Here is a 24,472-nt window from a genome sequence, read left to right as displayed (position 1 = left end):
GTGGCGCCACTTTTTGCTGCAATTACAGTTGCAAGTTGCTCGGGGTATGTCTCTATCAGTTTTGCAGATCAAGAAACGGATATTTTTACCCATTCCTCCTTGAAAAACAGCTCGAGCTCAGTGAAGTTGGATGGAAAGCATTTGTGAACAGCAGTTTTCAGTTCTTTCCACGGATTCTCAATTGGATTGAACTTTGACTTGGCCATTCCAACACTTTAATATGTTTTTTGGTGAACCATTCCATGTTAGCTTTTGCTTTATGTTTTGGATCATTGTCTTGTTGGAAGACAAATCTCCGTCCCAGTCTCAGGTCTTTTGCGGACCTCGTCAGGTTTTCTTCCAGAACGGTCCTGTATTTGGCTCCATCCATCTTCCCATCAATCTTAACCATCTTCCCTGTCCCTGCTGAAGAAAAGCAGGCCCAAACCATGATGCTGCCACCACCATGTTTGACTGTGGGGATAGTGTGTTGAGGGTGATGAGCTGTGCTGCTTTTACGCCAAACATAACGTCTTGCATTGTTGCCAAAAAGTTTGATTTTGGTCTCATCCGACCAGAGCACCTTCTTCCACGTGTTTTGTGTGTCTCCCAGGTGGCTTGTAATAATAATAATAATAATGATAATAATGCATTTTATTTAAAAGCGCCTTTCAGGCCACCCAAGGACACTGTACAGACAATGAAAAAATACAATTTAAAAAGTTGTAAGCGAAATAATAAATAAAAACAAGACATAAAATCATAAAAACATAGGAAATGGAGAAGCTATGTGTTGTAGGCAGTCCTGAACAGGTGTGTTTTTAGACGGGACTTAAAAGTGGAGAGAGGTGTGCAGTTTTGGAGGTCCGGAGGTAGATTGTTCAAAAGCTTGGGAGCAGCGCGACTGAAGGCTCTGGCTCCCATGGTGCTCAGGTGGGCAGGGGGCACTGACAGTCGGAGGGAGGACGAGGATCTGAGGGAGCGAGTGGGGACGTGCACCTGGAGAAGGTCGGACAGGTAAGGAGGAGCCAGGTTGTGAATGGCCATATATGTATATAGGATCAGTTTGTAGCTGATGCGATGCTGAACAGGAAGCCAGTGTAGCTGTTGGAGAACGGGGGTGATGTGCTGCTTTAAATGATACTTTTTATGGCTATCTATAAGAAATGACTTCCATCTTGCCACTCTTTTATAAAGGCCAGATTTGTGCAGTATAGGACTGATTGTTGTCCTATGGACAGATTCTCCCACCTCAGATGTAGACCTCTGCAATTCATCCATAGTGATCATGGGCCTCTTGGGTCTATCTCTGATCAGTTTTTCCCTTGTATGAGCTGAAAGTTTAGGGGGACAGCCCGATCTTGGTAGATTAGCAATGGTCTGATACTCCTTCCATTTCAATATATACGTATATTTCCTCCTGGCTTTTATTCTGATATTCTGTTATCTACTTGTTTAACCTGGAGTCCCTAATTTTGTTGCATACAATAATCTCATCTCATCTCATCTCATTAGCTACACCGCTTATCCTCAGTAGGGTCGCGGGGGTGCTGGAGCCCATCCCAGCAATCATCGGGCAGTGGGCAGGGGACACCCTGAACTGGTTGCCAGCCAATCGCAGGGCACACGGGGACAGACAACTCACTCGCTCATTCACACCTAGGGACAATTTGGACCGGCCAATTCACCTTCCTATGCATACAATAATGAGAAATATAATTCTATTCAATTCAAATCTTATCTGAACTACTATATAAATCCCAATGTGTGTGTGTGCGTGTGTGCGTGTGTGTGTGTGTGTGTGTGTGTTTGTGTTTACATGTGACTTATGGGTTTTTGTGAAAATGTACACAGTTGTTCTTTAGGTACTCCCAATAAATACCAACAAATTTAGTAAATATTTGCTTTAGTGTACGAGTGGCCCTGGAGCTGCATGCGGCTCTTTGGAGCTCTCTCTGGCGCTTTTTCAAGAAACCACTGCCCCAACAACCTCGCCCAAGTAGAATGCCCAACAAAGCCGAGCCCTGCAACCCTGGGCCATTATACTTGAAGCACAAGATATTGAATATCCCCCAGCTCAGTCATGTTGTCATGAAGGAGTGGAAGAGCAGTGGCAATTTGTGACGCTCTGGTAAAATCCAAATATTGAACTTCAGGAACTTTTACTTAACCTACTTACTTACTTACTTACGTTCTTACTTTCTTCCTGACTTACATGGCAAGAGGTTTTCTTCTTTCTCTTGTAGCATGACAGAAATTAATTATAATAAAAAGTAAAAAAAAAACCTGCTTAAAAGGGCCATTGTGTATTCTTTAGCGCTCCCTAGTGGTAATAATTCCATTCATTACTTATCAATTTAAATGTTAAGCAAAAATACACGAGTTATCATAAAAACGTGCATTTTTTTAAATACTCATAGGTCGAGAAACTTGTGTTAATTTGACATAAAATGAGGCTCACATGATTGCCTGCTATCTTGGTGCTACAGGTATCCCAGAGACAAAAAACCTTGTGAATGGCTAGGAAGAAAATGAAAAAAAATGGTGCGGTTTGGTCACTCTGATTCTATGTAGGTTGTACTCTTCTATGTGTTTTGTAGCACTCTGATCATTTAAAAGTTTATTAGACTCTCAAAATAAGGAGAGAAGAAATGGAAGGATTTTGAACTTGCAAGGAGGACAGGAAGAAAAGCCTTTAAATAAGAAAATACAACATGTTCTAAAGGCCCTTTAATTTATCTACATATCCAAGGTAACAAAATCAGATCCACCTAAAGGGTGTGGGCATCAGAGAACAGCAACACGATTGGCTGATAATGACAACAACAAACAGCAGTATGAAATAATAGTTAAAATAACAATATGGCATCCTCTAAAATCCTCTTTGCAGGGGTCCAATGTTAAAAACAGAATAAACTTCTATTTTGAGCGTACAGTGTACTAAACCTTTTAACTTATCACAATAGCGACATCTAGTGGTCAAGTAATACACAGTTGTTCCTTTAACTGAACTAAAAGAGGCCGGTTACTTTTTTCAGGCTTCGCCTTAATGTCCATAAGCTGTCTCTAAAAATGTGTAGAGTAGAGTTAAACATGTTCGATTGAGATTTGGGGTGTGGTGAATTTGTCATGAACCGGAACAGGAGGAGAACCCAAATGCGAGATGTTTCTCACACAAGCTTTTATTTTACGGGAAATGGGGCAGTCATGCACGTTAACCCAAAAGCCAGTGATTCAGCGATCATTGGGCGGAAGACGTAAGGCAGCAGTCTGGCGTGGAATGACAGGAAGCCAGCGGTCGAAGAGATCGATACCAATTGCACGAGCAGATATCAGACGGATGGGGTCGATACTGGACAGGGCGGGACAGAAAGGATTGATATCAAAACTGGATATTTAAATTAAACTGGACAAACTAGACAGGAACGAAACTGAAGATTGATATTAAAAAGGACATAATAGACGGGAAGTCAAGTCAAGTCAAGTCATTTTTATTTGTATAGCCCTAAATCACAAAGAGTCTCAAAGGGCTTCACAGATTATTACACTATATTACACAGACTATTTTTCAGAATATTATTATACATTCCCCTGCTCAGGAGCCGACGAGAAGAGTAGGTTATTCATATGCTATAGAGTAGAAGTGAGTTTTAAGCTTAGATTTAAACATTTCCACTGAGGTTGCAGATCAGATCTCAGGGGGAAGAGCATTCCACAGCACCGGTGCCCGGATGGAGAACGCTCTCGAACCAGCAGAACACTTCTTTGCTCATGGGATCACCAGAAGACCGGCACTCTCAGAACGTAGGCTTCGGACGAGGACATATGGGGAAATCAGATCTGAGTCCATGTATGATTTTGTATAATACTAAGAGAACCTTGAAATCACATCTAAGGCTAACTGGGAGCCAAAGCAGGTTAGCCAAAATCGGTGTGATGTGATCGGACTTTTTTGTCCTAGTTAAAAGCCTCGCTGCGGCATTTTGTACCAGCTGAAGAGACTTGATTCTAGACTTCGGGAGACCAGAGAGTAGTGCATTACAGTAATCGAGACGGGAGGTAACAAACGCATGAATTATAATTTCCGCATCCGACTGAGACAGTATAGAACGAATTTTAGCAATGTTACGAAGATGGAAGAAAGCGGTTCTAGTCATTTTCTTTACATGCGTTTCAAAGGATAGATCGGGGTCAAATATGACACCTAAATTTTTAACTGAGTCACTCTGTGTGATGTGACATTTGTCAATGTTCACAGCAGTTTTTGAGAATAAGTCAGGGCATTTAGATGGACCAATGACTAACATTTCGGTCATTTCAGAGTTAAGGGCCCGGTCACACAGCCTTTCACGGCTTGAGGCTGAATCACGGCCAGAAATTTCTGCCTGTGAAGCAGACGCTGTTGGACGCTTTGAGATCGATACAGACGAGATACAGCCGTGCTTTACACGCGGCAAGAAATTCACACGCGGTTGGCCGCGCGAAAAAGTTTTGCACTGCTCAAAACTTTAGACCACGGGTAACCGCGGGCGGCACACGTGGTACACACGAGGTAATGACGCGGTACAGACGCGGAACGACGTGCTACGGCCGCGGCCAGGGCGTGGTTACACGCGGGTAGGACGCGAAATTTTAGCGGGTAATCGCGGGTGGAGCACGGTCATAGCACGGTCATAGCACGTTTGTTCTGCGCCTGTATCGCGGTGTTATCACGTGAATTAGCGTGTGTAACGCGTGTAACGCCTTTCTCCGCATATATACAGCGCGATTTGCCGAGCACACGTCAGTTGTGCTTGAGACGTCAAGGGATGAACATGGATCCCCGTCACCGTAGTGACCTCGTCTTAATCCATTTTTATTTCTTGACATTTCTTTTCATTTCATAACAATATAATAAAATAAAAATGAAAAACTATTACAATAATAACATATTGGCTTCTTCTTCGGTGCCATAGCTTGAAATCTTTATCCTCACGGGACTGTGTCTTGAGCGGTTATGATTTCTACCACCCGGCTCGGCAGCTTTTATACCCGTGGTCCACACGCGGAAAGGACGTGGAACTGGCGCGATGAGGAAGCGGAACAGTCGCCGGCGTCTGTTTTGCGGGCATACCACGTATGAACAGCGGGTTGGCCAATTTTGCGCATTTTCTACCGCGGGCAACCACGGGCAAAAAAAAAAAAAAAATCGCAAAATTTTACCCGCGATACAGACGCAAAAGGCTGTGTGACCGGGCCCTAAGACGCAAGAAATTGAGTGACATCCACTCTTTTATCTCAATGAGGCAGGCCTCCAAATTTCCACAGTTTAGTGTGGCAGATTCCTCCAACGGAAGATATAGTTGAGTGTCGTCTGCGTAGCAGTGGAAACTGATATTGTACTTGCGGATCATATCACCTAATGGAAGCATGTAAATGCTGAAAAGAAGGGGGCCAAGCACTGAACAATGCGGAACACCACAGGTAACACTAAAGGGCTCAGATGTCATTTCGCCATATTTAACACAGTGCGTCCTATCTGAGAGGTAGGATCTGAACCATGAGAGGACGGTTCCTGAGAGACCAATCCATTTTTCCAACCGTTCTAGTAGGAAATTGTGGTGCACTGTGTCAAAAGCAGCACTAAGATCCAGCAGCAGCAAAAGTGATGAAGCGCCACAATCCATTGCCAGTAGGAGATCATTTGTTACCTTGATCAGAGCTGTCTCAGTAGAGTGGTTAGCCCTGGATCCTGATTGCATAGATTCAAAAAGGTTTTTCTCGGATATGAAATCATTCAGCTGCTGTGCCACTACTTTTTCAAGTACTTTAGAAAGAAAAGGTAGGTTTGACACAGGTTTATAATTACGTAAGATTTCTGGGTCAAGGTTTGGTCGTTTCAGTGTGGGTTTAATAACAGCGGACTTAAAAGCTGCTGGATCTACACCTGAGGAGAGTGATATGTTTATAATATTTAGAACTGAAGGTCCAAGGACGCCAAAAAGACCTTTAATAAGTGAACCTGGGAGCGGGTCGAACTGGCAAGTTGTCGGTTTGGCCGCATTCACCACCTGTTTGAGATCATCAAGTGACAGTTCACTAAAACTGGACGAATTCCCTGGACAGCCACCCTGTCGTGCATCTGTAGATTTCAGCTCTTTAATATGTGTTGTATTAATAATGTCTTTAGCAATTTCTTCCTGTATGCATTGAATCTTCTTAGTAAAGAAGACCATTAAGTCATGAGCAGAGTGGGTCGAACTATCTGCGATAGTCTGTTGCCTTGTAAGCGATGCTACAGTGTCAAAAAGGACTTTGGGATTGTTCTTTTGTGACGCAATCACCTACGAAAGGTAGGCCGATTTTGCAGAGGCAAGGGCCGCTTTATACTTTAACAAGCTGTCACACCAGGTTTGATGGAAAACCTCAAGCTTGGTTGCGCGCCATTTTCTTTCCAATTTCCTGCATTCTTGTTTAAGGGTTCTAGTTTCATCAGTAAACCAAGGCGTGCGTCTTTTAGGACGTGATTTAAGCCTTATGGGCACTATTGAATCCAGGACACTAGCCAGGGTAGTATTAAACTCATTCATGAGTGAGTCAATAGAGCCATTGTATGAAGGAAAGGACGCAACTGCTCCAGGAAGGAGTTCAAAGAGCGCAGAAACTGTGCCAGTGCTTATATTGCGTCTGCTAAGTCCTTCAGCTTTTTTAGCACTACATTTAGCTAGCACCTCAAATGTAACTAAATAATGATCCGAGATACCGGTAGTGCACGGTAACACCATAATGTTTGAGGTTAAAACTCCTCGAGTCAGAACCAAGTCTAGCGTGTTTCCATCTTTATGGGTTGGCAAATCAACCAGTTGATTAAAACCAAATGCATCAATTAGAGACCGAAACGCAACAGTAAGTGAACTGAGTGGGGAGTTCATATGAATGTTAAAGTCCCCCATAATTATAATTTTGTCTGCATAGGTTACTAGTTCAGACAAAAGTTCAACAAATTCATCTAAGAAAGTTGTGTATGGCCCAGGTGCGTGATAGATAGTTATTACATAAATTGACAATAGAGAGGACCGCATAACAAGAGCCTCAAACGCCTTGTAATTATTAGAGGTACGAGGATTAAATTTGAGCGTTTTTTCAGAAATGAGCGCAACACAGCCACCTTTCTTCAACGTGCGTGCTACATGGCTACTCACGTAGTCTGGGGGAGAAGCATAATTTAGCGGTAAAAACTCATCCGGGCGTAACCAAGTTTCACAAAGACAGATACAGTTAAGTTTATAATCACGAATAATGTTATCAACAAGTAATGCTTTAGGAGCAAGCGATCTAATATTTAAAAGACCAAATTTTAACTTTGCTGAATCATTTGACTTAGCTGAAGTCTTTGTAGTCTTTGTAGAGATCGTCACAAGATGTCGCCGTTCGTGAGCGTTGAGTTTAAAGCATCGGTTGTCCGGCGAGGAATGAATGGTGGAATTAGTCACATCTTCGCGTCCTTCTTGCTCCTTCGACTTCGCACGCTTCACACATTTACCCGCACGGCAACCACGCTTTTGTTTCCTGTCTTTACGGCGCCTTTGTCGTCGTTTAGTAGGAGGAATAGTTGTCCACAAAGACTCCGGATCTCTTTGAAGCTCGTTCGGGATATCATAGGCGGTGTAAAAAGTGTCCGAAAAGTCGAAATTTAGACGCCCAACCAATCGAATAAGTTCGTCCCTACTGTAAGTCTTTTTGGCCATGCATGTGTCCAAAAAAGAAAGCAAAAAAGACAAGAGAACGGTAGTAAATAGAAGATTTGCTGGAGATCATCGAGCCGCAGCATCCATTGTATGCGCCGCCATCTTGCATCTGGGAACAATACCGGACAGGAAACTGGACAGAGTCAAAAACCCAAGTCTTGCGGTTGCAGAGGTTTGTTGACGGACTGACCAAGGGTGAGTGAGAGCAATGATCTTAAATTGAAGGGAAGCCAATCTGTCAACAAGCCGCAGATGGCACCACACGGGTAGGGCCAATTGGGCGCCATGGCAACCGTGACAGAAATGTTGGTGTGTCCCTGCAAATTGTTTCTAAAAACACACACAAAAAACTTTTGTCTAAAGTTTAGAAATTTATGATTTTAACAAAAGAAAAATAATAAAAAGACAAACAAACCCCATATCAATTAGGCTTATGTTGTATGTACTGCACTGTGTATGTCAGGGATGTCAAATTCAGTTTGGCTATGGGGCAGAATCCTTATGATCTGTTCTCAGGTGGGCCGGATAAGTAAAACAGCGATAACTCCAAATATTTAGCTTTGTTTTTGAGCATTATTGGTTCTTTTTTCTTTTACAGAATCAATAATGTTTAAAATGGCAGTTGTATGTAGTTTCTTAATCTATTTGACCAGTTCTTAAACCATGACTAGTTGTGTGAACAGTGGCATATTCTGTCTCATTTGTTCTGATGTCCAGCAGCATTGTATCTCGATTAGGAATGTCCAGGACACTGTAGGTAAAGCTGTCCTCAGGGGTGTTATTTGACATAGCGTTTGCTAACTAAGAAGAGAAGAAAAGTAAAAATTACGCATTTGCTTAAAGTATTTGCTTTATCCTGTAGAGTTCTCACCTGTGTTGAGAAGGAGGAGTTTGGTTTTCCTGTTTTGCCTGAAAAAAGGATATATGTTGAGCATATCCGGAAACATTCACTACCTGAATAATTATTGTTTATGATTGCACATTAATGCTGCCGTCCTTATTCATATTAGCCTTCTCTTTTATCGGCAGAATCTTTTGTTCTACATTTGGAAAACTAACTTACTGAATTTCCAGGGACAAATTAAATTAAAATATATGGGATTACATATGGGATTTACAGTGCCTTGCAAAAGTAATTCAACCGCCCAGTTTTGCACATCTTAAAACAAAAATATTTGCCCATTCTTCCTTACAAAAAACAAATCAAGTTCCTTACGGTTTAAAGGTGATTGTTTGTGCAGAACATTTTTCAGAACTTTCAAAAAATGCTCTATAGGCTCGAGGTCTGGACTTTGGCTTGGCCATTCTAACACCTTAATATCAACTATTCAATTGTATATATTTTTTTCATCACACCATCCAATGCAATGATGGGTCCCTTGGTTGTGTCTCCATGGACAACCTGCTCTTGGTACGTTTGCAGTGGTTTGATGCTCTCTCCACTTTAATATTACTACTCGTAATGTGCTCCAGGAGATTTGTAAATGTTGCGAAATCTTCTATTATGCCATTCTTGCTTTAAACTTTTTCACAACCTTCTATAAGGTCTGCCCAGTGTGTCCTTTGGTCTCCAGTGTCTCATTTTACAGACTGCTTAGCCCATCACAGAGCAACTGAGACTTAATGAAACAGCTGCACTCTGTCAATGTTAGTCATTTAGGTTCATATTGGATCATTCAGAAGTCATCAGGGAACTTTTTGGGTCAATTGGCTGAGCTGAGAGAACAGGGGCCAATTTTTCGAAACACCTGTTTTTTTCGTTTAATATAATATGAGATTGTCATGGTCGCCTTGGCGACCGGTCTGCCCCGCCCCCTGGGCACCAGCTGAAGCAGTTCAACTAATCGCGTGTCTGCTATTTAAGGCTGGATTGTGGGCTTTACGGGTGCTGGCTCATTATATACACATTGTCCGTTCTGTTATGCCTTGTCCTGTTAGTTGAGTTGGAAGAAGCCTGTGTTTGCACGTTTTGTTAAAACCTGTTTGTTCTGTCTTGTCCCTGAGTTATGGACAACTTTTATTTTGGTAAATAAAAGTTTTGGATCGTCACGCAATTGAGTTCTCCCTTCCTGCCTCCTGCCTCCATTCTGGTCCGGTCACCCCTTCCATTCCGTGACAGAATGAGCCAGCCAACATTTGAACTCAGCGAACGATCCCTGCGCGATTTGGGGAGAGCTGGAGGACGCCGTTTGGCAAGCACCCTTTGAGGTATCCTTCCCTCCCCGTTCGAACCACGACCCCGCCCGTCGTGGCCTATGCTTTGCCTTGAATGGGGTCCCGGGAGGATTTGACGCCTGCCATTCCGACTCCCCGTCCTGCCAGTCCGACTCCCCGTCCTGCCAGTCCGACTCCCCGTCCTGCCAGTCCGACTCCCCGTCCTGCCAGACCGACTCCGACTCCGCCGCCTGCCAGTCCGACTCCGACTCCGCCGCCTGCCAGTCCGACTCCGACTCTGCCGCCTGCCAGTCCGACTCCGACTCTGCCGCCTGCCAGTCCGACTCCGACTCTGCTGCCTGCCAGTCCGACTCTGACTCCGCCGCCTGCCACTCCGACTCCGCCGCCTGCCACTCCGAACCCGACTATGCTGCCTGCCAGTATGACTCCGCCTGTCCTGTTTTCGCCTGTCCTGTTCGACTCTCCGGCCTGCCTGTCCTGTTCGACTCTCCGGCCTGCCTGTCCTGTTCGACTCTCCGGCCTGCCTGTCCTGTTCGACTCTCCGGCCTGCCTGCCTGTTCGACTCTCCGGCCTGCCTGCCTGTTCGACTCTCCGGCCTGCCTGCCTGTTCGACTCTCCGGCCTGCCTGCAGTCTGCCTGTACTGATTTTGTCCATTCTTGCCTGTTCTGATTCCGCCTGTCCTGTCTTGCCTGTTCTGATTCCGCCTGTCCTGTCTTGCCTGTTCTGATTCCGCCTGTCCCGTCTTGCCTGTTCTGATTCCGCCTGTCCCGTCTTGCCTGTTCTGATTCCGCCTGTCCCGTCTTGCCTGTTCTGATTCCGCCTGTCCCGTCTTGCCTGTTCTGATTCCGCCTGTCCCGTCTTGCCTGTTCTGATTCCGCCTGTCCCGTCTTGCCTGTTCTGATTCCGCCTGTCCTGTCTTGCCAGTTCTGATTCCGCCTGTCCTGTCTTGCCTGTTCTGATTCCGCCTGTCCCGTCTTGCCTGTTCTGATTCCGCCTGTCCCGTCTTGCCTGTTCTGATTCCGCCTGTCCCGTCTTGCCTGTTCTGATTCCGCCTGTCCCGTCTTGCCTGTTCTAATTCCGCCTGTCCCGTCTTGCTGTTCTGATTCCGCCTGTCCCGTCTTGCCTGTTCTGATTCCGCCTGTCCCGTCTTGCCTGTTCTGATTCCGCCTGTCCCGTCTTGCCTGTTCTGATTCCGCCTGTCCCGTCTTGCCTGTTCTGATTCCGCCTGTCCTGTCTTGCCTGTTCTGATTCCGCCTGTCCCGTCTTGCCTGTTCTGATTCCGCCTGTCCTGTCTTGCCTGTTCTGAATCCGCCTGTCCTGAGTCCGACTCTTCTGAATCTGCCTGTCGTGAGTCCGACTCTTCTGAATCTGCCTGTCCTGAGTCCGACTCTTCTGAATCTGCCTGTCCTGAGTCCGACTCCCCTGATTCTGCCTGTCCGACTCCCTTGTTTAACTGTCCTGTTCTCGCCGGTTCTGCCTGTCTGTTTTCGCCTGTCCAGTTTGCCCGCCGGACCCCCCCTGCCGAGCGCCGATTCCGATCCGCCCGACGCAGATGGCGCCTGCCTCTCCCCGTTCCTGCGTGTTCGGAGGAGGGAGCGGGATTGCCCCAATCGTGAACGTCGAACCATTCAGGGGCGCGAGGTAGTAATTTTTTATTTTTGGGACCTCGGGAGCTGTCCCTTAAAGGGGGGGGCTCTGTCATGGTCGCCTTGGTGACCGGTCTGCCCCACCCCCTGGGCACCAGCTGAAGCAGTTCAACTAATCGCGTGTCTGCTATTTAAGGCTGGATTGTGGGCTTTGCGGGTGCTGGCTCATTATATACACATTGTCCGTTCTGTTATGCCTTGTCCTGTTGTGTTGAGTTGGAAGAAGCCTGTGTTTGCACGTTTTGTTAAAACCGGTTTGTTCTGTCTTGTCCCTGAGTTATGGACAACTTTTATTTTGGTAAATAACAGTTTTGGATCGTCACGCAATTGAGTTCTCCCTTCCTGCTTCCTGCCTCCGTTCTGGTCCGGTCACCCCTTCCATTCCGTGACAGAGATGTTGAAATATTTTAGTTCCTCTTCACGATTGTGTCTCACATGTTGTTGTTTCTTATAAGTTAATTTTTTTTTAGCTTTAAGTTTGAAGCCTGAAATTTGTCAATATAACAAAAAGTTCTTAGAAGGCCAATACTTTTGCTAGGCACTAGGTTTTGCTATCCAATGACATTTTTCTGGTGACATTCTCAAACAGTCTACAGTATTGTGATGTTTGCATAGCATAATAACAATTATTCAATGTACAGTACGGTACTTAGGTTGTTAATTCTTTATTTTGAGGTTTGCAGGAAAATATGGTCTTCTTTTCTCTCAAAGACTCATAGTCTATTATGCTTTATGATAGCGGTTAACAATACTTTGTTTTGCATCATTTTGTAAAGTTCTAACTTCCTCTGGTAATTAGGACATTTGTCAGTTTCCTGTCTGCATATATAGTCTATGTGGAAAATGTGTTTGTTTTTAAGGCCAGTAACCTAGAAAAAGTGTCAAAATAATCATGGGAACAAGCACAAAAGGAGGTTTTCAATACATAGAACAAAACAAATGTTTATCAAACTAGCCACAGAATCGCCCATCACTGAATTTGAATAACATTTTGTTGTGTTAAAATACCCGAAAAAAATACATGAGAACTTAATTACAAAAATAAATCAATGACAAAATAAATGACAAAAGTCATAAATGAATGAATATATTGCATTTGTGCCATACATTTACGTATTTAAGTTATTTATGTGTTTATTTAGGTGTAGGGCATATATTTGTATGCATTTACTTTGTATACATTTATTTATATATATGACAATATCAGTCTTTTATACACTTCCACTCCTAATAAAAGCGAAATAGAAACACTGAATAAATAAATAATAATGATAACAAACACAATATCTCAGTCGCAACAAAAATAAGTTTGAAAGTGTTTCAGTGAAAAATTGACGGATACACATTTTTTTGGTTTTCTTTTTACCCCAAAACTTAAAACAATGGTCTGTACAGTCCCTTGAGACTTCTTGTGATTAAGGGCTTTACAAATAACACTGACTTGACGTTTTTGCGATAAGTAAGTGAGATCCATACCTCTAACTTCGACACAACACCAGTAGAACCAGGGAGATGCCGTTGCCAACAGTACAACTGGGAGAACCCAAAGTACAAAGTTGTTCCCACTTGTAACATTTTCTTTCGGATGTTTGGTGTTTTTTTTGGACTGCTCTTCGCGATCAACTATGGGAAAAAAATTGAACATTGAGGTTAAAGCAAGATGACCAAACTTGCAATTTATCTTGTGTTAAAGTTATTATCATACTGCTTTTGCTTGTCTTCCTCCGCTGAACGATCAGGTTTACTTCATGACTTTCTTCGGCTGGTCCGGTTTGCAAAAGATGAGTGGCTTTATATATTCCGCTGTGATCCACTGTCAGGTTTGTAATTTGGCAAACCGCGGAAGAATTTTCTGCGTAAACGTCAAATTCACGTTCCTTTTTGGACTGTTTCCAAGGACTAAACTCGGCCATCTTTTTGTGTTCTTTGTAAACTATGAAATGGCTGCTGCTGTTGACGCTGGTGCTAAATGTGAACCGCAGAGTGATGTTATGGCCCAGGATCCCTGACACTTGGACTTGTCGGCTGTAACCTGCACAGAAATAATACAATGTGTATAGAAGTGGTTGAACAAACCAATAATTACACGTGTGTTACAATCCTGTTCTCCAACTTCTGCTTTTCTCTACGTCCTCCCTTTCTCTCACTCTCTCTTGCTCAACCTTCCCTTATTTGATCACTCACTTCGGTATGCAAATTTCATCCTTTCAAAACTTGTCTTGATTTGTTTTTTCCCTTTATTAGTACAGTGTCTCCTTTGGTTCCTTGCTAGTTTGTTGTCTTGCATGTTACATCCCAAGCAATTTTGTCCTAGCCTCTCTTTATTCCAGCATTCCATACCCTTTCCTGCTCTTACAGATCACGAGTACAGCCTGGCAAACACTTGGACTGTATTCTTTGCTATTTGGGTTTGCTAGAACAACGACCCCTCGGCGGCATCTTGGACCAAGACTGTTGCCTCACTGTCAAACTTCTCGTGAATATAATACTGTCTGAATGTGTGTTTCTGTACTTTGATTCTGTGCCACCAGTGTGTGATCCTGACAACATGGTAATTGAATTGTCTGATAATATTTTTAGAGGAAGGCTCAATACAAACATTTTTCAAAGTCACCCAAAAATCCCCCTTATTGATATCAAGAACTGATGAGACTAGAACAGTACAGGCCAGTTGGCTAAGATGGGAAGCTGTGTTATCGGTGTCTTGTACTTCTTAAACAATTCTATCTATTACATACTATCTTTATTGTTGATATTGACTATGTTTTGTGTATCCAATGCAACATCTATTGCAGCGTGGTCATCATATAAGGATAACTGCATGTGTGGTCTTTTCTCAAGTTTTCTCATTTTCATATGCTGAGGTTTTGAGTTTTTTCTTGCCTGCATGCTGGTTGCAGACTAGGGGATGATTGTGGCCTGTGCAGTCCTTTGAGACATTTTGTTGTTAAGGGCTTTACAAAAACTGTGACCTGACTTGATTTGACTTGACTACACCACAACATTGCAAGTGTTAAAGACATTTTCTAGGTCGGGGAGAGAGATTCTTCCCTAAGTGATGGGGTTCAAGTATCTCAGGGTCTTGTTCACGGATGAGAGCAGAATTGGGCGGTGATCGACAGGCGGATAAGTTCACTTTCTTCCTTCATCCGGACCCTGTGCTAGTCCATCGTGGTGAAGAAGAAGCTGACCCAAAATCAAAGCGAGTTGAACTAGGTTCGGAACATCACCAATGGTCACAAATTGCGGGTTGTGGCTAAATGAACAAGATCCCAGACACAAGCGGCTGAAATGAGTTCCCTCCACAGGGTGACTGGGCACTCCCAGAGATAGGCTTAGAAGCTTGGTCATCAGGGAAGAACTCAGTGTGGAGCTGCTGCTCCACCATGTTGAGAGGAGCCAGTTGAGGTGGTTTAGGCGTCTGGTCCAAATGCCCCTGGAACCTCTCCTGGAGAAGTCTTCTGGGCATGTCCCATCGCCACGGGCATGACCCAGGTAACGCTGGAGAGACTATGTCTCTAGGCTGCCCGGGGAACACCTCGGGAACCTGACGGATGAGCTGGACGTAGTGGCTAGGGATAGCGAGGCCTGGGCTTTCCCGTTGAAGCTGCTGCCCCCCCAAGATTAACAATTGGACCATGTTTATACGATATTTGTTCACATCTTTGAGTGTCAATGCAACTGTCTTCAAGATACAACTTTAGTTATATGTATGCTGATAAGTGTATTCAAGTCAAGTAATTCACCGCGAGAAGTGGAAAGTCTTGCCTGTCTCCGTCACTTCATCGACTTCCTTTGAATGTCTGGTGTTTAAGCTCCCCGGACCCACGCCAACCATTATTGCTTCAATTTATCGCCCCCCAAAGCCACATAGTGATTTTATCAATGAATTCTCCAGCTTAATTACACATTTATCCACTCTCTCGCCAAATTTAATTTTATTAGGAGATTTCAATATTCACATGGACAACCCCAACCTGCCACTCACCAGAGACATCCTGCCTGGAGAGTCTCGGGATACACAGCCTTATTGACTTCCCCACCCACATTAAAGGCCACACATTGGACTTGGTTTGCTGCTCTGGCCTCTCTACTTCCAAGCCCACTTCCAACGTTTTTCCTGAATCTGATCATGTCCTCCTCACTTTTAACACCGTACTCTGTCTCTCTACTGTCAAAACCTCCCGTCTCATTTCTTTTCGTAATACCAAAAATATCAACATTGACACCCTCTGCTCCATTATTGACCGTTCCCCACCCCCAGAAGCTCTTTCAAGCCCGGATGAGCTTACCACTCACTACAATACCTGCCTCACAAATATTCTAAATTCTCTTGCCCCCCTGAAAACCAGGACTGCCTCATTCTCCACATCTGCCCCCTGGTTTACACCCGCTCTTCGGTCAATGAAATCAAAGAACCGCCAACTTGAGCGACTCTATAAGAAAACCGGCCTCACCATCCATAAGGACATGTACACTACCCATACTGCTAAATACAAGGACCAAATTGCACAAACCAAATCCAGCTACTACTCCGGCCTCATCCTTTCCAACGAAGGAAATTCAAGAACTCTCTTCTCTGTCATGAACAAAATCCTCCAGCCACCAAATTCTCTCCCCCTCCACCTGTACTCCACAGCAACCTGCAACTCCATAATGGAGTACTTCAATCACAAAATCCTTAAGATTCATCACCAACTCCATCAAAACCTGTCTGCTCCCTCCCCATCCGAATTTCCTTCTCCTTGTCACTTCTTCTCCAGTTTTGCTCCACCCACGACTGCTGAATTATCCAACCTCATACTCAAATCCAAGCCCACCACTTGCCAGCTCGATCCCCTCCCTTCATCCCTTGTTAAATCCTGCCTCCCTTCCCTGCTTCCTCTCATATCTGCCATTATTCACTCCTCACTCTCTTCTGGTATTGTCCCATCACTTTTCAAAACCGCTGCTGTTACTCCTACACTTAAAAAACATGGTGCTGACCCCAACAACTTCGACAACCTCCGCCCCATCTCCAACCTTCCATTTATTTCAAAAATCCTTGAAAAAACTGTTGCTGCTCAACTCCACTCGCACCTGTCCCTCCACTCTCTCTATGAGCCCTTTCAGTCTGGTTTCCGCCCCCGCCACAGCACAGAGACTGCCCTAATCCGTATTGTAAATGATCTCCTCATAGCATCCGACTCCGGTTTAGTCTCCATCCTCATCCTCCTAGACTTGAGCGCCGCCTTCGACACAATCTCTCACCCTATCCTCCTCAATAGACTCTCCTCCATTGGTCTCACCCATACTCCCCTCAGTTGGTTCCATTCCTATCTCACTGGCCGCACTCAGTTTGTCCAGCTGAAATCCTTCACCTCAAAGCCCTCCCTAGTCACCACAGGTGTACCCCAGGGATCTGTCTTAGGTCCTCTTCTCTTCATCGTCTACCTCTTGCCTCTTGGTCATATCCTCCGCAAATTTAATATCCACTTTCACTGCTTTGCTGATGACACCCAACTCTACCTCTCCTGCAAACCAAACTCCATACTCCCACCTCCCTCCCTCACCTCTTGCCTTTCCGAACTCAAAACATGGTTCACAACAAACTTTCTTAAATTAAATGCCAATAAAACAGAATTCCTCCTTCTTGGCACCAAATCCACTTTATCCAAAGTAAACAACTTCTCTCTCAACATCGACAGCTCCTTTGTGTCCCCCTCCCCCCAGGTCAAGAGTCTGGGTGTCATCCTGGATAGCATGCTTACCTTCCACTCACATATCAACACCATCACCCGCACTGCTTATTTCCACCTCCGCAATATTACCAGACTCCGCCCTTCCCTCACCCCCCGCACTACTGCTATTCTCGTCCACAGTCTTGTCACATCCCGCCTTGACTACTGCAATGCTCTCCTCTTCGGCCTTCCCCAAAAGTCCCTCCATAAAATTCAGCTGGTTCAAAACGCCTCTGCTCGCATCATCACAAAAACATCTTCCCAGCAGCACATCACCCCCGTTCTCCAACAGCTACACTGGCTTCCTGTTCAGCATCGCATCAGCTACAAACTCATCTTATATACATATATGGCCATTCACAACCTGGCTCCTCCTTACCTGTCCGACCTTCTCCAGGTGCACGTCCCCACTCGCTCCCTCAGATCCTCGTCCTCCCTCCGACTGTCAGTGCCCCCTGCCCACCTGAGCACCATGGGAGCCAGAGCCTTCAGTCGCGCTGCTCCCAAGCTTTGGAACAATCTACCTCCGGACCTCCAAAACTGCACACCTCTCTCCACTTTTAAGTCCCGTCTAAAAACACACCTGTTCAGGACTGCCTACAACACATAGCTTCTCCATTTCTTATGTTTTTATGATTTTATGTCTTGTTTTTATTTATTATTTCGTTTACAACTTTTTAAATTGTATTTTTTTTCTTTCATTGTTTGTACAGTGTCCTTGGGTGGCCTGAAAGGCGCTTTTAAATAAAATGCATTATTATTATTATTATTATTATTATTATTATTTGTTAGCCAATCATTACAAAAAGTCTCAAAAGTCTGAATACGCACTGATTCCAATCAACCAAGCAAGCAAGTCTATCACAATATGCTTTTGGAAATCTTGCCCCTTATGTCTTTAAAACTAAAACTTAAAAAATAAGTTAAATGACACACATTGTTTTCAATCAATTAACCAATCAATCAATCAATCAATCAATCAATCAATCAATACTGTGTTGCTCAACACTGTATGGTGTTAGAAATCTAGAGTCCAGTCTATAAAGGTTTGAACTTATTCTTATCACTTCTGAAGTGAAAAATGAACACTCATGCAACATGGGGTCTTCTCATTTGCAACCCGAATAAGTGCTGAGGGTCGAATACCTGTATTGACTACATTTCAAACTCAAGCCAAGCAAAAAGTATAATATATAACTTTTAAAAAACATCCCAAATATGTACTGCTAATAATGCTGTAGAAAGAACACTCCTCAATATTGCAAATTTTTGCGAGCTCTTCTTCAACTCGTAATCATTGTGACAAGACACGTATGTAAGACCTAAAAAATTAAATAAAGACATTAAATTAAAAAACTCACCATTGATGATTGAGTTTGTTGCTAACATAACCAAAACAAGCCAAAAAGTCTCCATTCCTTTGGCCTTTACCTTCCACTCTAGAATAAAAGCATGCATCAGGGTATGTATAATACGTTCAGGTTCCTATGTCAAGATGAGCATTGCAGGAAGACCTCACCCTTTCATTGTAGATGTTCCACCCTTATGCAGTCAGTGTACCCACCTCTTGCATTCGAGCAGAAAAACTTTAGGGATAGGAAATACTTATTATCTGCACCATAGGGGGACCTTTACGAAAAACAAAAATCCGGGGTATACCTTATCAAATCTGTATGGCACTAACCTGCTAGAAATGCATTTCCCCTAACCTTTTTCAAACACCAACTTTGCCAACTCAATCAAAGACCCACAATTTGTTCACAAGACCCTTCCTTTTTCCTGAAAGGGCACACAAGAGCATGCACAACAGGGCCCGTGGAAAGACATTGCATTCATTCACAGAAAGTGATCAGACTCTCCAGCTGCATGATAAAGTTTTGAACTCCCAGACTGTAATTTGTGAAAAAAAGATGAATGATTTGCAGATGTGTGTCATGTTCAGGGCCAGAGATTCATTTCATTGCATGTCAGTATGAAATTTTCCCTATTATCAACAAATAATATGATTAACCATTTTGACAACTTCATTTTGAAAAGCATCAACAGGAACTCCCACCAGTCACAGGAAACGCCTCTGGTGACGGATAACATCAGCAGCATTTAAAAGAGAGGTGTAAACGCCCCTCCCTTTCTTGTCTTTACACGCTTCTTCCTGAAAAGGGGGCCCAGAGGGGCAACCTGAATGGCCTTTGTCCCCCTAAGACCATGGGGACAAAGAAGGCTGGGATCCAGAGCAGAACCCTCAGCGAGCCTTCCGCACGCATATGACCCGAGTGACCCGTGCATCAGCCCCTTCCCGTCGAGCCGCCATGAAGTACACAAGTTCAGTCTCAAAAATGGCAGAAAGTTATGGCTTTTCCCTGGACACCACGTGATGCTTTGTCCGACCCATAGGTACGCAAGAAAGGATAAGGCAAAAAAATGGTTTCGTCCAGCATGTAAATATCATTCTGACAAGCTATGAAATAATTCTTGATCATTTAAATGCGATGATTCCTTAAAACCGGGTTTATTGATCAGTGCTTTCATTCATGCTACAAAATGTCTCCCTCTCTGATCCCACATATTTTCTCTTTTGTTAAGTAAAAATGCAAGTTTCTCTTGTCAACGATGTTCTTTATTCTTTTGTTTGATTTAATTTTCCTTGCCACATAAATAAACAGTAAGTTGTTAGAATCAAACCACCTGCATTATTGATTTGTGTGTCTGTATTGTTTTTCTTCTGAACTGATCAATCATTATCCACATTATTGAACAACAAAATCAATAATTTAAAGCTAAAAATACAATATGTCTAGGATATTGCATTTTTCTTGATAAATACCACAGAGACAGAAAGAGGCTATTTTGGGAACTAATTTGAGAAGGAAATCGTGAGCTCCCTCATGAGCAGATACATTGTCATGTCCTGCACTGTTGTCATGGCATCCAGCTAGCCCCACCCCTTGACACCGGCTGAGACGCATTGAACTGATTGTCTGTGGAGTACTTAAACGCTCCTTCTGGGACTGCCCGTGGCCTGACCATTGCTTAACCTTGAAGAAAACCAGTTCATGCCTGTTTGTTCTGAGTAATGCCTAGTTTGTAATTTTGATTACCTTTGAACCTGCTTTGTTTTGTCCTTGGTCCGTTTGTGTGTTGGACAACTTTTATTTCTCAATTAAAGTGAAAAATCGGCTACGCAAATGAGTTCCGACTTCCTGCTTCCTGGCTCGTTTCATGACATACATAGTACATAAAAAGACAAAAATTTGGTGCCACCTTCTGACATGATGAATGGTAATTACTCGGCAACCAATGTAAGAAAGCAAAGATACTGAACAATGGCGCACTTTCTTGAGAACATAAAAACGGGCAATTTTCTAAGGCACACAAGATAAGGTCTCATAATTCATGACACAATAGTGTGTCCTGGCGCACTGGTTGAAAAACCCTGGTGTAAAATTACCACAATGTATCTGTGCAGAAAATGTTGTGAAAACCCACTGATTCAATTATTAAAAATAGAAAGTTATATCTCATTGAATTATCTAAAATGGATCATTTACATATTTTATACATTGACATAACCCAACAAAACATTTCAAAAATGTTCTTTTCAATATTGCATTTAAAAAGTGTGATGTTAAGTTTTATATACCTTTCATAATGTTAATGAGTGAGATCATTAAAATGAACATATACTCTGATACTAATAGTAATTGTTTTTACTGTACAGTATGTGTAGCCAGTCTTTTTCTAAAGGTTAATAAGTAAAGTCAAGTCAAGTCACAAAGAGATAACGCGGGGCAAGTCCATGCAAACATTTGTATTTTAGTAAGAGAACCTTAAAGTCACATCTTAAGCGGACTGGGAGCTAGTACAAGTTAGCTAAAATAGGAGTGATATGGTTAAGTTATAAACACATGAATTAGAACCTCTGCATCTGATTGGGACAGTATCGAACGAATCTTCGCAATATTTCACATGTAACTGAAACGACAGATTGGGATTAAATATAACACCTAGATTTTTGACCGAGTCACTACGGGTGAAATTACATTTGTCAGGGCAGTGTTTGAAAACAACTCACGACAATGAGCTGGACCAATAATCAACATTTCTTTTTTTTCTGGGTTAAGGCGCAAAAAATTAAGTGACATCCATCTTTGAATCTCAGTAAGGCAGGCTTCCAAATTTCAACAACAGAACTGAGAACTTGTGTCCCGTGTCATCTGCATAGCAATGGAAACTAATATTAAAGTGGCAGATAATATCACCAAGCGGAAGTGTATAAATACTAAAAAGAAGGGGGCCAAGTACAAAGCCCTGTGGAACGCCACAGGGGACAAAATGTTCAGAGGTCAGATTGCCATAGTTAACACATTGCGTCAGGTCTGACAGGTAGGACCTAAACCCCGAGAGTACGGTTCCTAAGATACCGATCTATTTTCCAGACGAACAAGTCATATGTTGTGGTCCACAGTATCAAAAGAAGCACTGAGATCGAGCGGCAGTAGTAATGACAAGGCACGGGAATCTATTGCTAATGGAGATCATTTGTTACTTTAGCCAGAGCTGTCTCAGTAGAGTGATTTGCTCTGAATCCTGATTGGACGGATTCAAATAGATTATAATCAGACATCAAGTCAATAAAATGTTATGTAAAAAACAGTGGTAGGCCATCAGGGCCTGCAAGGTCTTCTCTGCTAGCCCCAAAAATATCTGAATCATGTGCTGTCACTTGTGTTTTGTTCATGAATACTGATTAAAGAAAAACAATTATTTCTGTCAGCTTCCTTTGATTGCGTTTCCCCTGGTTGTGGTGCTTCCAGATGTGTGCTTTCATAATCAAGCATTTCGCATTACAGCCATTACCTTTTGCCAGGATAAAAAAATCTACCCGGATGCCTTTACAATCGACTCCGCAGTTATTAGTGTCAATAAAGTTGCTGGTTTCGCCAGTTGGCTTGTCGGCGTCTGCTAGCAGGCCTTGGTAAATGTCACCGGTTTCACAAATGTTTTTCTCGCGGAACCGTAACAGAAGTATCAAAATGAAAACGGAAATAAAAATACCATTTCCCTGTGTCCACTGCTTCTATCGAACGGACTTTTTCAGCCCTAAATTGAATAAAAACGTATGCAAGAAATACAACAGAACAGGCTCGACATTCAGCATTACCTATGATGGTGAATGAAAAGCACTTCGGACAATCTACTTGAGGAAAGAAAGAAGCATCGTTTTTGTCCAATTTTTTTTCGGTGAGGCTAAATTACTAAATAATATTGCAATTTTATGGGGTTATCATTGATTCGTTTTGTATGTTGAAGCTGTAGCTGCAGAATTGTTTATGGCCATAAAATAGTTTTTGAGGGTTGGATCAATTTAGCCTACTAAAGGCCTAGTTGTGAATTGCACAGCCAGACACTGGTAAACACCCTACTTAAACCCGATTTAATATGCATTTGGAGGAAAAACAATGGCCCATTAGTGTTTAGAGCTCCTAAAGAGGCACATTGTGCCAGTGTCCCAATATTTGTGAACCCGACCATAAAAGGACAAATGACAGATGTCGTGTACACCGGAGTAGTCACAATTGATTGACCGATTCAAGTACGTTAGCCGTATTATGACTTTGAAGAACAAGTGCAGAAATTGCAGTGCGTCGTGACATACGCCTACAATGGGCGAAGCGCGAGCTGATAGAGCAGCAGGAAAGCCCTTGTTGCCATGGAAACTCTGTAACGGACTCTTTTATTAAAAGTGTTTCTGACAAAACAATTACCAAGCAGGAATGGGAACTCCCTTACGAACACTCATATCACATTATAAAAACATCTTATACCTAATAGAAAACCTCGTCAGTGGACCGAGTTTCTGAAATCACGTCGAATTGAGAGCGCTTGAGTCACTCAACGAATGCAGCCTTTGACCTCAGATTGTTTCATGTTTCAATATTATCTAATGATGTATTTATACTTTGGTATCGACAATGCAGTAGAAAGTGCTTTCTCCATAAACAAGACAAACATTGAACTTGAGCGTCAGAGTGTAAAATGTGTTTACCTTCCGGCACATGACCAAGAAACCAAGAAAACCATCACCAGCTCCCTAGCAACCGCCGAGACACTGCAGTCATCTCTGTCTCTAGTTGCCGTTGGAGACATTCTGTGGAGCCCCCAACCTCACCTCTCCATCCTTGATCAGATACAATACTGTACGGAATATACCACTCCTGAATCAAATTCATTTAAAGGACATTTAGTGATTGGTAGCTCTCAATTTAATAGTTGTTTTGATAGTATTGTTTCTGCACATTATTTTTCTATTGTCTAGTGTGTTGCAGGAAATTGCCTAAGGTTATTTTTGCGTTCTTTCATTGATCAGCCGAGTGAGTGTAGCAAATTATCATACATATTATATATATATATATATATATATATATATATATATATATATATATATATATATATATATATATATATATATATATATATATATATATATATATATATATATATATATATATATATATATATATATATATATATATATATACTAAATATCCTCTAATGAGGTAGTACAGCTAAATTTGTCCATCCATAATCTGCACCGCTTATCCTCAGTAGGGTCGCGGGGGGGTGCTGGAGCCAATTCCAGCCGTCTTCGGGCAGTGGGCAGGGGACACCCTGAACTGGTTGCCTGCCAGTCCCAGGGCACACAGAGACAGACAATTCACTCGCCCATTCACACCTAGGGACAATTTGGACCGGCCAATTAACCAGACATGCATGTTTTTGGAATGTGGGAGGAACCCGAGTGCCCAGAGGAAACCCACGCAAGCACGGGGAGAACATGCAAACTCCACACAGGAGGTTCAATCTCATGATCTCAGAAGTGTGCCGCATATGCGCTAACCACTGAGCCGCCCTGCTGCCCACAATTTTCCTGATTTTAATTATTATTTTCTTATTTTACTAAAAACAAAACAAACAAAAACACCTGAAAAATTCTTGTGTTCCACCGGCAGATAATTTCGGCTTATTTTCAGTACTATTTGTATATATTTTTTTAGAAAACAAGTAGATAAAAATAGAGGAAATCCCAAAAAAGCTGATTCAAAATATCTCATCTCATCTCATTAGCCGTACCGCTTATCCTCATTAGGGTCACGGGGGGGCTGGAGCCCATCCCAGCCATCTCCGGGCAGTGGGCAGGGGACACCCTGAACTGGTTGCCAGCCA

The 24,472-nt window shown here is 43.0% G+C and overlaps 1 protein-coding gene across 1 annotated transcript; it reads right to left on the bottom strand.

The window, feature by feature from the left end:
- Positions 1 to 8,342: 8,342 nt before the first annotated feature.
- Positions 8,343 to 18,706, bottom strand: LOC148355084 (uncharacterized). Its single transcript, XM_088350199.1, has 4 exons — positions 18,606 to 18,706; positions 13,234 to 13,553; positions 8,578 to 8,615; positions 8,343 to 8,507 (listed from the first exon to the last, which is right to left on the bottom strand). The coding sequence occupies exons 1-4, from the start codon at positions 18,704 to 18,706 to the stop codon at positions 8,343 to 8,345; spliced, it is 624 nt and encodes a 207-aa protein (XP_088206325.1).
- Positions 18,707 to 24,472: the final 5,766 nt, after the last annotated feature.

This window comes from Urocampus carinirostris, chromosome 12 (assembly GCF_059441175.1).
Source record: "Urocampus carinirostris isolate Australia breed hairy pipefish chromosome 12, RoL_Ucar_1.0, whole genome shotgun sequence".
Classification (NCBI taxonomy): domain Eukaryota; kingdom Metazoa; phylum Chordata; class Actinopteri; order Syngnathiformes; family Syngnathidae; genus Urocampus; species Urocampus carinirostris.
This window is presented reverse-complemented; position numbering and strand designations above follow the sequence as displayed.

Excerpts from the sequence above, each read along its gene's own strand:
- LOC148355084 (XM_088350199.1), bottom strand. The coding sequence starts at position 18,706 with ATGCATGCTTTTATTCTAGAGTGGAAGGTAAAGGCCAAAGGAATGGAG. Across the intron at positions 13,554-18,605 it reads AACTCAATCATCAATGGTGA|CCGACAAGTCCAAGTGTCAG; the intron begins GTTTTTTAATTT and ends TGCAGGTTACAG. Across the intron at positions 8,508-8,577 it reads ACTCCTCCTTCTCAACACAG|TTAGCAAACGCTATGTCAAA; the intron begins GTGAGAACTCTA and ends TTCTCTTCTTAG.